Raw genomic sequence first — 13647 nt, forward strand, 5'->3', positions numbered from 1 at the left:
TCGCACGTTGAGCACAAAGGTCCAGATCGCACAGAAGTTGAGCGCCTGTTTCTGCTTTTAAGTCAACGTTGATGATTTCAAATTATCCTTCAGATGACTCAAGGCAAGCTTGTGCCGTGTTCGTACTAATTCAGTGGATGGCACTCGGGCTCGCAATTGTTTAGTAGTGGTGCAATAATTGTTTATTGCTGCAGTTGAGAAGGCTTTCCTCACGTTTTTGATAGCCGCCAACATTGTCGAATGTTCCCTGTCATTCTTTTGGTGGACGCCGTCCGAGTACAAGAAGCAGTAGTTGACAAAATTGCTGAAACTAGCTAGGTAGTTTAGCATAGTTTGTGGCTTCAAGCCTCTTCTCTCCTGCAGTTGGAGGCAAGCTTGCAACAGTGGCTGGGGTTGTCTGAGCACCTTGTGTTTCGCCATACAAGAGGGCCATCAACTGAATAAGGCCTGCTCTATCCTTGTTGCAATAATTCTTACCAGCACACTGAGCTAATTGCTTCTGATATTCCGTGAAACTGCGCGCAATTTCAACATCACTTGACCTTGCAATCACTGAGGATTTTAACTTGGCTCTGAGATCATCTGGAAGTGAGCTAAAACGGGCAGAAATTATAAAGCCTAATCACGATATAGCCTACTTTAAATTGTACCCCAGATTTACAAAACTACAACCATATGCGGTGCATTTGCTTTACTATAAATTGGATTTTGTATTTGCGTCGCCATTGCAATCGTAAAATATGTATTTTTGACAACTTTTTAAAATGAGGTGCATTGGCGACGCTTTTGCAATTTAAGTTTTATTTAAGTCGAGTATTTGCTGTGCATTGGCTTTACTATAAATTGGAAAATGTATTTAAGTCGCGAATGCAATCTTATAATATGTATTTTTGACATTTTATTAAAATTAGGTGCATTGGCGACGCTATTGCAATTTAACTTTGCGGATGTATTAGTGGTCCTACTGCGTTCTATATATAAAATTTAAGCTTTAATTGCTCTGCGAATTAGCACAACTAAATAAAATCGAACACTCGCTTTTATAAATCTACCTTTTCTAAGTGATTTTTCTGAGTGACGTCCAAAATTGAACAGATTATTCAATGAACTTACCTTCTGCTTGCGCAGTTTTTCACTTCAACGACGTTGGCACAATCGCACTTTGATTTATATTGATGAGAAACAAGAGAGACTAAAGGTCTGTAGCAGTTTCGGCAGTCGTATATTTTCTTGTTTCGCGGCGCATTCCTGGTCCGATAAAAATCATTAAGAAAGCGCTCCTCTTTTTCAGTGATTTTGTCGCGGCACTGTTTCATATGTCGGTCTATTCGTTTTACCGTAATGTGACATATGAGGCACTCAACAACTTCGTCAGTTCTAACTGTTTTAACGCGCCAAATTTTTCTGCTTTTTTATTCTAATTCATCTAAGGGTTGATCAAACTCAGTAGAGCCAATAACTGTGGGTTCACAAAAATCCCTATTTGGCTGATCAAACTCAAACTCAACAGAGCCGATAACTGCGGGTTCACAAATATCACTATTTGGCTGATCAAACTCAGACGCAACAGATCCGATAACTGGATGAGAAACGGGTTGCTCGTTCGCCATTAAATTATTTTTTACCCGATTTGCTCCGCGATTACATTCAACTGGAGATACGTCGTTTTTGCTACCACAACTGCTGACTGAATTTGCTCCGCGATTACATTCAACTACCGATACATCAATTGTGGTACCACTATTGTCAACTAAGTTTTTTTATGGCCTGATTTGCTCCGCGATTACATTCAACTTGAGATACGTCGTTTTTGCTACCCCTACTGCCAACTGAATTAATTTCGGCCCAATTTGCTGCGTGATTACATTCAACTACCGATACATCAATTGTGCTACCACTATTGTCAACTTAATTATGTATGACCCGATTTGCTCCGCGATTACATTCAACTAAAGGTACATCGTTTTCCCTACCACCACTCTCAAGTGGAGACAAGTCGTTCTCACTACCAACAAAAGTTTCGAATAAAGGTTGAGTGTCATCTAGATTGGATTTACAAACAGTGCAGCGGCAGTTTTTATTGTTTTCTCCAAAATAGTTGTCACCGTAACTAACAGTGATTTCTTCTCCAGCTCTGATTGGCTTAAGTGTCTGAATGGCTACAGTTGACGCACTCTTTTCGCCCTCAAAAATGTATCTGGCAGTCGGATCGCAATCATGATTAATAAATGAGGCCGGGCCGAGCATAATACGATTATGTTTATAATTTTTGGTTGGTGCATAAATTGAAAAAATCATATCCTCGAGCAGTTCATCGTCCGAAAGTTTTGCCGAAAAGCCCTTTAATCCCGGTAAAATAGTTTTTGATTTCACATTTCCTTTTGAAAGAACAGCCATTTCTGTAGATGAACTGTTCTCTCCGAACCGTTTTGTTGGAACAATGTCAGCATAGTCGAGAGTTTGTAAATAGGCATCTGTTACTAAATTGAGCAGTTGTGTAGTTCTTGACTTATTTAGAAACAGTTCAAAGTTTGGATGAACACATAATTTGTGGGTAGCAACTTCACCTCCGTCGATATACTTTTCAGTGACTTCGGCGTCAATGAAACCCAAGATTTGCCGTTGTGTTGGGTGGACCTTGTATATCACGTCTGTACTTGCTTGATGCACAGTAACTGTCGAAATTGAGACGGAGCTAAAGGAGTGAAAATCGTTTTCCACAGTACTCTGCTTTGCCGACAACTCCATTAAGTCCTCGTTTCCATCCTGGACAGTTTCTTCTTCAAATTCTTCTAAGGAAACAAAATCGTTGCTGTCAAACACTGTTGTTTCAGGGAACCTGCTCTTTTGAATTTCGCAGTCAGTCTTGGATTGTTTTTGGCGCGTGTAACTATTTTATCCGGCTCAAACAAATTGTCTTCTTGGAACCGTCTCTTTTTGCTGGATTTGGATTGAATTGTTTTTTTCACTGTTCTATTTCGCAATACTCTTCCTTGCTTTTCAGATCGGGTGCAACGACTTGACATGGTTGTTTGTTGAGTTTGATATGTTTTGTAAAATGGCTTTGAGAATAGATCAGAACTACAATGAAGTATTTGGTTTTAAAATGGCTTTGAGAATAGCGTAGATCAGAATTACAATTTGGTTGTAAAATGGCTTTGAGATTTGATCAGAATTACAACAAATTGAGTCCAATTTTATGAGTTTTACACCTGTCAGCCGTTTGTACTCAATATCGTCTTATTTGACAGGTGCAAGTACACGATTGATTGATTTTAGGGTTATTTTGAAGTACACGAATTTAATTGCAGTCTTTTAATAAAATATACTAAACTACATTATTAACTTTAAAAATAAGAATTCTCCGAAAAATTAATGATAGATTTTATTTAGGAGTGGTCATTCGTGGAGCGAATCAATCCTATTTTCAGTTATTGGAAATTATTTGTCTTCGCGGTGCGAATCGATCAATATAAGTTGGGTGGCTCAATCGCGGAGCCAATGAGGCTTGTTTAGTAAAATTAATGATTGATTTCATTTAGGAGTGGTTATTCGCGGAGAGAATCAATCCTATTTTTAGTTATTGGAAATTGTTTGTATTCGCGGTGCGAATTCTCAGTCCTTTTCTCAATCCAATCATCAGGAAAGTCTGTTGCCGATGAGCCTTCATATGTTCCACGCCCTGATGGCCACAATCATGATGCGTTTTTCAATCAACAGTTTTGTTATTCTGCTCCTGCTATGGCGAACGAAGGGATGCTTCGCAATGTAGGTTAGAGGTGCCTTGCTGAGATCTCGTTTTACCCTCAAGAGTCCGTCCTTATCTAGAAATAGAGTGAAGGGCAACAGTTTGTCTCCTTTCTTGAGATTGCTTCCCTTCAACAGTGAAGAAGTGGTTCCTGAGAAAGACTCGTTTTGGGACGTCGTGATGGGCTGGTTCCTTGCCCTGGTCTCACCTGATGCAAAATTTGCAGTGTTAGAGGTCTCAGGTGATTCTTTTTGTCTTCTCACTCGGCGTTTTGCCTTGAAGCGTCTTTTTTTCCATTCTAGTAGAGTTGAGTAGTCAACTTCGAATTGAAAATTTTACAACCTCATTGACTGACGTCTGAAATCGCGTTGCTTTTGCAGCGCATATGTGGAGATCACTGTCCTCGGCGAAACTACAGGAAAAGTGAGGTTTGCTGAGAAAGTCCGGTGTTTAAAGCCACAGCTTTTGGATATGTGATGGGTTTATGCTTTGTGTGCCGTGGTCAGCGGGATTAATTTTCCAGGGATGTATCGATTGTCTGGATTCTCGTGAATTTTGGTCAATCTGTTGGCAATGTACATCTTTTGTCTCTGTTTGAATTGGATTTGTCCAACTGTGGCAGTGCTGTCTGTCCAAAAAAACTTTGAACTTATGGCATTTGTCATCTCGCTCTTACAGAACCCAGCTAGCTCTGCTCCAAGTGTTACCACTTCCAATTCCAGTTTTGGAATGCTCAGCTGCTTGATCGGTGGAACTTTTGTTTTGCCAATGACATGTCGGGATGTGGAGGATCCGTCGGCGTTGGTTGTCCTCACGTAAACTATGGCAGCAATTGCTCTCATTAAAGCATCAGTGAACTTGTGAAGTTTATGGGTTCCATTGGTTTTGGGAATCATGCATCTAGGAATTTGGATTGAAGTCATGCTGTCCATCCACTCCATTGGTTTTGGGAATCATGCATCTAGGAATTTGGTTTGAAGTCATGAAGTCATGCTAATCCATCCACTCCTTTAGTTCCTGTTGATAGTTCTCTGACACGCGTTGATGCCAGTTTCTTCCTCCTTTAAAAGTTTTCTGGAGAATGCATCTAATTCTGGTCGCAAACGGTGAGATTAGTCCAACTGGATCAAACAGAGAAGCAGCCATTGATAGCACCTATCTTTGAGTCAGCTGTTGCTCTGTGTAAAGAAGCTTTGGTTATGCAAACACCAACTTGCCTGTCTTTAGTTCCCACGTCTGACCAAGAATTCTTCGGATTTTCATTTCTGCCTTGTCCTCTTCCAGAATGTTTTCTATTGGGGCTGATATACTGCTTAGAAACTTTGTCAGATTGAATCCTCTGTCTGTAGAACAGTTTTGATCTCCTTTGTACTTCTGCGGGCCTCTTCTTCAGAACGGTATGTCTGCATGAAATCATCCATGTAGAATGGCTGCATGATTGACGTGTGCGCCTTTGGATTCTATTGTTTGCGGTCATCTGCACATTTCTGCAGAAAAAAAATCGCACAAGAAGGTGAGCATGTAGCTCAAAAATGAAGTCTATTGTACTTGAAGATCCTTTGATTGCCATCCTCTGTCCACAGAAAACGAAGATTGTCTCCTCGTCCGCTGTGATTGCTACTGAATAGTGTCTGAAGCAGAGAAGAAGGTCATGCAGGTTGCAGAGTAGATCCGGCCCTGTCAGCAATGCACCAGTGACTGAGATTCTGTTATTTGTTGAAGTATCAATTGTGACCCTTCGGATTTTTTTTCTGTTTGTTGATCACTGGGCGATGTCCACACAGAGTGTCTGCAACTGGGGAACTGGGGTCTGCAGTCGCAATGTACCTTTCATCCAAATCTTTTTGATTCTTTCCTCGTTGCGGTCTCTCAAGTTTGTGTTCATCTCCAGGCTCTGCTGCAGAGCGTGCCAATGAACTTTGGCCACAAAGTAGTTGTTAGGGCGTGTGATGTCTTTCTTCCATGGAAGTCCAATCTTGTACCTGTCACCAATGTGTTTTATGGTATCATTGAGGATGGAAACAGCTTCTTTGTCATCTGAAGACAGTCCCTTTGAAGAAGACTGATTGAATTGCGCTCCTTCAAATGTCCAGAAGAGTTGGAGGAAATCTTCATCTGGAATCTTTTCGTCTCCTGATATGATCGTAAAGTGCTATGCATGTGCTGTCTGGCCGCTCTACTCTCTTCTGTGCATACCTCTGAGGAATGGGCCCTGTCAGTGTCCATTCAAGCAGAGTGATGACTCCTTATGGGGTGCCAGTGGGTCCCGTTGTGAAATGCCTGAGAACAGTTGCTGTGAATGCATCTGGTCCATTCAGTATTCTGATCTGGTTGTCCCTGATTGATGGAAATCTTATGTTCTGGGCGATGTGAGAATGGCCTCTGCAAATATTGTTCAACATTTCAATTTGAACTCTTGACCTCCAAAAACCTCCATTGCTGTTGCGTACACAAGGGTTCTGATCACAGGACAACTGCTGTACAAAGCTCCAAGACCGATCATGACATCTGCTGTTTTAACTGAGTGTTCACCATGAAGTGAAGCTAGTGTTAGGGTTATATTTTGGGTTGTTGCATTTGAAGTGCATCGAAAACCTTCTGTACTATTTGTGTGCTATCATTGCCCCTTTCAAGCAGTGCGTAGCTTGCACTACAGCAATCTTTGTTGAAAAACGTTAATGGTATTGCCTGCAACTGTATATGCGGTCTGATCCAAGGAGTTTCCTGTTGTTTGCTGCAAGTGTAGTTTTGTTGTGGAGTCTTTGCCTGCTGTTGGGCTACAGTGCGCTGAATGTTATTCTGCTGTCTGTTGTTACTGTTCTGCGTGTTCATCGGCTCAGGGTAAAAACCGTTTCCAGTTGCCCCTGTGTGAAGTGCTGCTGTTAGATCGACCTTCTATCTTCTGGTTTCCATTCTGTTGGTCGTAGTTGGAAATAGTCTGCTGCTTTTGGTTTTCGTCCTTAGTTATGGCCGTATTTACGTCCGTAGTTTAGATGTTTTTGATTTGTTTGGTGTCTGAGGATAATTTTTAGTGAGATTTGATTCCAGTTTCCACTTGGTTGTGCATGACGTTGCTGCTGCCTTGCATCTGTCCTGTGCAGTGTATAATGACGAAAGCCATTGCATCTGTCTACTAAGAATCTTTTTTATAGACAGAGGCTTTTCTCGTGAGCTCTTAGGATGTTTGTGCAGAGATTGAACCTCCTCGCACAACCCTATCAGTCATACACTGACTTTTCTAAATATTCGGGACATCAACCAAGGTTGTGGTTTTGTGAGCAGAGTTGGTAATACACATCCGTTTCCCCCGTTCTGGAAAAACTGTTTGCTCTGATTCTTTGTTTCCACTTGGGTCGATATCCTAGCACGCTTCTGCCTATGGGTCAATCTAATCAGCCAAGTGGGTAAGGTTAGGTTGCAGCAAGGCTTGGCCTCTTGTGTGTTGATTCCATTTGATTATCATCTTAGCGTTCAGTATGTCTCTGGTCATTCTCCAGACGGCTGAAGATTTGAGATCAGCTCCGAAATTGTGAAGCCGGAAAAATTGTACCAGTCTCCTCAAGAAAATGGAGAAGCTCACAAAAAATGTTTTGGTTCGTCTAATCTGGGTTTTGGCCACTTCACCAATTGATCCGGATGTGCAGCGATAGTATGCTGCGGTTTGCCAAATTTTATGCTTAGCTTAGCGATGGCTTCATAATAGTAGTGCCAATCGTAAGAATATCCACTTGTGGAATCTTTTGTTCTATGCGTTACAGAGTTTTAGAGATAGTTCACTTTTTGGGCATCTGAGAGGTCATTGTTGTTGTTAATGGCTGCTCTGAAGAAACTTAACCACTGATGGAATTTCAGAGGGTCACCTTGGAAATTGTCAAATGTTATCCTAGGCAAACTCAATGTGTTCTGTATCATCAGTGCTTGCTGTTGCATCCAGTCTGGCGAAGAACTCGAGAAACTTGGAAAGCCATTATATAGAGTGCCCTATTATAGGCGTTGTTACGGTGTACATCAGGTCCGGTAGAATTCATCAGTGGTAGTTGATTGTTTTGTGGTGTGTGCCTAGGCCTCCTTGTCGGAACAGCTTGGCTATTGTTGTGAAAAGAATCGGGTTGTTGTAAGTGCCCCGCTTTACTATCCTCCTTCTCGTGTCGGCTCTGTCCAAGAACATGGATCTCTTCTCTCGATCGACTTGAATTTTGCCACCCTTCATATGTTCTCAGTTCCCCAGTGAAAAATGAACTGTTTCTTCCTCTTTCGTCAATGTTCAGAATGGGTGGAGATTCATCGGCGTCCTCTGAGCCGTACGAGACAGCGGTGTTAGTTTCCTGATTGTTGCGACTTGCAAACTGGTAATTCATTGCTCTATTGCGTAAAGGGTACTGTTTTCTCAGTAGATTAGGGGAAAGCGCTGCTGATGTGATTAGGTGAATGCTCTGCTAATAAGTGTGATTAAAAGGGAAAAGCAGTTTCACTGTCATATGCCTCCCTTCTGTGTACTTCTGCTCTCTGTTTGCATTTCAGCATGGTTATGTTTCTTTCAGCAGATTCATTAGCAAGTGTTGTCAACTCTTCATTTGTTAGCTGTAGCTTCATGAGTTCACTGCAACTTCTGTCTAACTGCTCTTTCCGCGACGTCAAGAGTTCCAAAATTTCACGTACTATGAATAGGCCTTCGTTACTATTGCTTTGTTGTTCGAAGAGGTCTTCTACTGCGTTCCACTCTACCAACTTGAGCTGAAGTTGTTGCTTGAGGCTGTTCTTTGCTGTTGATGTTTTGGACTTGTTTGGCATGTTGACCGTGTTAGTTGACTTGTCTAACACACTTGTTTTAGCGCACTGTTACTGCACCATATTTTCTTGTAACAGCTCTAATCTAGAATTCGTTAAATTAAAACTATTAATTGTTTGAGGCTGTTGCTTTTTGTGATTAGCTAATGCTTTTTGGTTAAGGTTTGTTTGCTATGTTTGGGCTTGTTGCTAGCACTAATCAATGACGTTTGACACCGATGTGATGCTCCACTAATGTGTTTGTATAGCGTTAAAACTTTTCACCAATCAGTGAAATTCTCACAAAGGTAGACAAATTTGATTTTTTTGTCCGGTTGACTATTTGTTTTTCGAGCGCGACGGGAAGAACTCTATCCTGTGGTGGCTAACGTTTCCCTAAGGTGTGTGTCTAATGGCATTGGTGGGGTTATAACTTCACGTTCCAAAGAACATTTAGGTAGCAAGGGCATACCAGATTTTGCAAATAATCCTAAATCATTGTGTGTGAGATCTAACGACACCTAGACGCCTCTTAAAATCCAGCCTTCGAAAGCAACATTCAAATCTGCAAGTAAGGCTAGCCCATCTGTCGGGACTGGGCATCCCACGCAAGCATCCTTTTCAGGAGAACTCTCATCTCAGTCTCACTTCTAGGGACAGATTAAAAATCAGTTGGATCGTTTGTGATTGTGATGTATTTGATTTAAAGTAAGTGAATCAAAACAAGAGCATAAAATGTCCCAAGTGTCAGATTTCTAAGTTCCCCTATACAAATTTAAAAACTACCCAGTCCATTTTGGACCCTAGGATACGCCAGAAATGTTCATGCTCTTCGGCCTAAATCTTGCATACCATTTGTATTCCTGAAAGTCGTAACCGTGGGAGCAAATCAAGCTCTATTTATACATCATAATTCGCGCCATTGGCACGCAAGTTGTGTTTAAAATCCCTAAATAAAAATAACATTGAAAGTGAATCATAACCACTTCAGACTTCTTCAATAAAATCAACAAACATAAAGAGCTTCAATGGAAATAGGTTGTTGGAAGAGAAATCAGGAAATTAAAAGGTTTTGGAGGACGAAAATATATGTGGGGTAGGAAAATGAGGGTGTGAAAGGAGAGAAATTATAAAGGAACTTGGTTCCTTTGCGACCTTTATATAAAAAACTGGACCTCATTTTTTCTTTTCCGAAAAACAGATTTTTCGTTTCCGAACAGCACACTTTTTTAAAGTTTTGACACCAAAAAAACAGTGGTGTTTTGCAATGCTCAAGATTATATATTACTTTTATACAATTTTTGAACTGGGGGATACTATGACAATGTTATGTCTAACTTTGCAGTAAACATTGACCCGGAATATCACATTATGTTCTTTGATAAACGATTGACTTTTTGCGAAACTTGACTTCTAACTTCATTGATCCTTAATTTTTTGTTACCATGGTCATTTTTTGCCCTATAACAATTTTTTCCACCACTTTAATTTGCATCATCCAATAGTACAGATATGGGAAAACTTTTGTATACACAACGGACGAAACATCTTGCGCTTCCGATCTTTAATTTTGTCTTTAACACTTTTTCGATTTTTATTATTATAAAGTCTTTACGGATAGGCGATGCTTTAAGAAAAAGTATGACTCATTGACAAAGAGGTACACATCGTATTTCACAATTACAAATGGCTTTTTGAAAAAATTAAAAGAATTAGCACAACTTGACTTTAGTTATAATTGGTCGTCTTTTCCTCAATACCATAGCCAACGTTATTCAAATACACTTTTGATATAACACTTAAACTGATATATAATAGGTAGGAAAATAGAAAAAAAAAACGTTCACATAAAAACAGAAGAATTTCCAAACTACAGTTTCTTCATGTACCATTTTGTGAAGTATTGACCCGAAAGTAAAACTTGTGGTGGCCTACCCAGAGGGTTAAATCATCTTCTTTGTAATACCGACTATTTCGTTCGATGAGGCTGCAAAACTTGATTTTATGTATCACCTATCGTAAAGATCTTTATAATTTAAGTTTTTGGATGAAAAGTCGGATCTTTTCCGTTTGCGCCACCCCGAGTTACAGAGCACGTGTAATTACAGACTAAAATCATTATTTAAAAAAATTGCACGTGCGTCGGGGGGTGCAAATAATATGCATTCACTAAGCTGGGGGCACAAATGGAAAATATGCGAAAAGTCTTTAAAATTCTTCATCGTGAGCTTTTATAAAGGTCGGGCTGTTCGTTAAACGCTCACCAGGCAAAGTTATTCTCGAACTTAACAAATTTTGGTCAAGTGGGTCTTTTCATAATTATTTTTGAACGAGCACTTGAACGCAGTGAATGAGTTATGGTCTGGATCATAGGTGATTTCGGTCTGGCAAGGAATTTTCATGAGTCATTTTGTTTTGAAAGAGTACTATAACCTTGGATAATACCACTGAGCACTAAGTTGAGGGGGGTATAGCGGGAAAGACCCCATAACTGACTAATTTAAATCCAAGAAAGACACTCTAAATTGTACTTGGCAAGCATGTATTCAAAGTTTTTTTTAAAAAATCAAAATTATTTCTTCGAATGTTCATTGAAGATTCAATGTAGATTCATTTGCGGGAAATTTTTCATTTAAATGAATCGAATACGTGCGAATATTCAAATCAGCATTGTTGACTATGATACGTGCAATGTATATATCGGCGCTGCTTGCCATTGCTGCAGTTTTTGGTGCAGTGTACACAACTTGTCCTGGTAGTAGCAGCCTTGTGACAGGAATAACAGATCGATGCTTCGAGGTTGTTTCCCAAAAGCAAAAATTCTTTCAAGGACTGAAGGAATGCGAGGGAAAGTTAGTAGTGTTCCAAAAGGAATTTGGGTCTCTCGCATTATTTCAGCCCCACGAAGTGTCAACCCCCCCCCCCCCCCATTAAGGTATGTTACCAGTACGGGGGTTGGAGGGGGGGGGGGGGGGCTGTACGTTATTATGACCACTCAACTGAGGAAAGCTATATAATGCGAAAGGCGACTTTTTGCAGGTTTTAACCATTCTGTTGAGTATAATGTGTCTCAATAAGCAATCTGGTGTCTTGATAATTACAAAGTTCCACTGGAATTCCGCGTAGTTAAGTAACCTAATGTACAACAAACAGTTCTCCATATTTGATGTACGTGATTGGATAATTTGTCCAAGTGAAATAAAATGATGTAAAAGTGAGGGTTTAATTTGCACTCAGTTTTTGAAATTTAATCAATTATTGCCCCATACCTTCCCTATTTGTGAGGGGTAAGAACATACAGCACCCCAACCATTTCCATAAATATACCTTGATGGGGTACAATGAGGGGGCTATTGTGGGAAAGAACCCTTCAATGTTTCAGGCCGAATGGAACACTGTTTCACCCGAATTCACTTGATGAGGTAGAAAGGATAGAAAAGCATTTCAAACTCCAAAAAGGTAGGAGTCCACGGAACTATTCTGTTTCTGCCCGCCAGCTTAGTGGGCATATTAAATATTGGGTCTTTCCCCTTATAGCATGAAATCATAGCACCCCATTAGGGTATAATTACCTTGATTGGGGGGGGGGGGCTATAGGTTATCTGACCACTAAGCTGGGGGTGGGGGGGGGCTATAATGGGAAAGACCCTAAATATTTTTGCTGCATCTGCTTTACATAGGTGTTTTGTTGACGGGAACTAATTTATTACTTCCCCTCCCCGGCGCCCGCCTAAGAAAAGGTAGAACCATAATGTGGGCTATATTTTTGTGGGTCTACAATGGGAAAATCGGAATACCACAATTTAAGCATCGAAGAAACGATCCTTAAACTATCTTGATGAATCTTAAGATTCTTGGCAAGAAAAGGTCAAAGTCAAACAGGATCTTTTTCGTTTGGGCACAAAAGGAAAAGATGCAAGTCAGAACAAGAACTGACAAACAATTTGTGTGTATTTGAGGATATTTAGTCTTTTTCATGTAAAGAATGATCACGAGAACTTGATAGCCCGAAATTTGATGAGGAAATTAAGATGTTGCTTGTCTAGGCAAGATGTGTATTAGGTTCTGTTTGTTGTGTTGAGGAGAAATGTTATGAGGAAGTTCTGTTTGCAGGGCTCCATTATAATGTGGGATATGCTAGTATAAGGATGAGACTAAAAGGAACAGACTACACACTGAAGAAAGCGTATTGGGGCAGCATCAGTTCTGCATACAAGTACGCACCTATGGATGTATCAATGCTAACCACAACAGGGAACGAGTTCTGTGTCGTTGGTTTCCCGGAAGGTCTAAAGGGAGATACTCATCCATATGTGTATGACTATAACTGCTCTAAACTAGTGACATCGGTCTGTGAAATGCCTGTCAGTTAAACAAACAGGCAACAATGTGCAGAAATGGACTCAAACAGACAATGTCATTAAACAAAGTTATCTACCGGATTGACCAAGTATCTCTATAAACTCTAAAGGCAGTCCAGTCAACAAAATCACTTTATCTTGGAGCTAATGTACAATTGAAAGCAATGCAATAGAGTTTTTATTACACACTTGTAAAGCTACCATTTTTAGAGAACCTATCTTTATGCAGGAGTTGGCTCATTGAGATCAGCACTAACATAAACAAAAACATTTTCTGTCAGCATTCAAGTGTTTGCTTTTTTCAAGTGATTAGATTTTTGAATTAAGAATTTGTGTTTTTTTTTTCAAAATTGCGAAGTAAACCTCCTACCCTCTAGTGGCCCAACTTTATTTTGGAAAAGATTAATGCATTTCCATTCCGAAAACAACGTTTTAAAGGTTCTCTAAAATGAAGTTGCGTCAATAGAACATAGAAATTCTTAGTATTGGCGTTACTTCTGTTGAGCTTTGCTATAATGTTTAGTGAACATGTGTTTAAAAAACAAAACAAGGGAAAATATACCTTTGTTCAAAAAGTTAGAGAGTTGTTCAAATCAAATAAACTCTTAGAGTTTCGCATGACAAGCAGATTCTTAAACATTAAACAATGTAATTTTCGTTGGTTAAAATGTTCATAAATCAGAATAGCTTTATTGGGTACAATGAGGGGCTGTTGTGGGAAAGACCCAATACTTCAATGTTTCAGGCCGAATGGAACACTGTTTCACCCGA

The 13647-nt window shown here is 40.0% G+C and overlaps 1 protein-coding gene across 1 annotated transcript; it reads left to right on the plus strand.

The window, feature by feature from the left end:
- The first annotated feature begins 11165 nt into the window (after nt 1-11165).
- Nucleotides 11166-13064, plus strand: LOC142345502 (uncharacterized). The gene is made up of 3 exons (XM_075397575.1): nt 11166-11367; nt 11898-11974; nt 12629-13064. Exons 1-3 carry the CDS (start codon nt 11195-11197, stop codon nt 12886-12888), a joined length of 510 nt encoding a protein of 169 aa, XP_075253690.1. The 5' UTR covers nt 11166-11194; the 3' UTR covers nt 12889-13064.
- Nucleotides 13065-13647: the final 583 nt, after the last annotated feature.

The sequence above is a fragment of the Convolutriloba macropyga genome, chromosome 9 (genome assembly GCF_964194025.1).
Source record: "Convolutriloba macropyga chromosome 9, txConMacr16.3, whole genome shotgun sequence".
In the NCBI taxonomy this organism is placed as follows: domain Eukaryota; kingdom Metazoa; phylum Xenacoelomorpha; order Acoela; family Convolutidae; genus Convolutriloba; species Convolutriloba macropyga.

Bases quoted from the DNA above. Each gene is read 5' to 3' on its own strand.
- LOC142345502 (XM_075397575.1), top strand. From the start codon at position 11,195: ATGATACGTGCAATGTATATATCGGCGCTGCTTGCCATTGCTGCAGTT. The intron at 11,368-11,897 runs GTTAGTAGTGTT...TCAATGTTTCAG, and splicing joins CTGAAGGAATGCGAGGGAAA to GCCGAATGGAACACTGTTTC. The intron at 11,975-12,628 runs GTAGGAGTCCAC...TTCTGTTTGCAG, and splicing joins GCATTTCAAACTCCAAAAAG to GGCTCCATTATAATGTGGGA.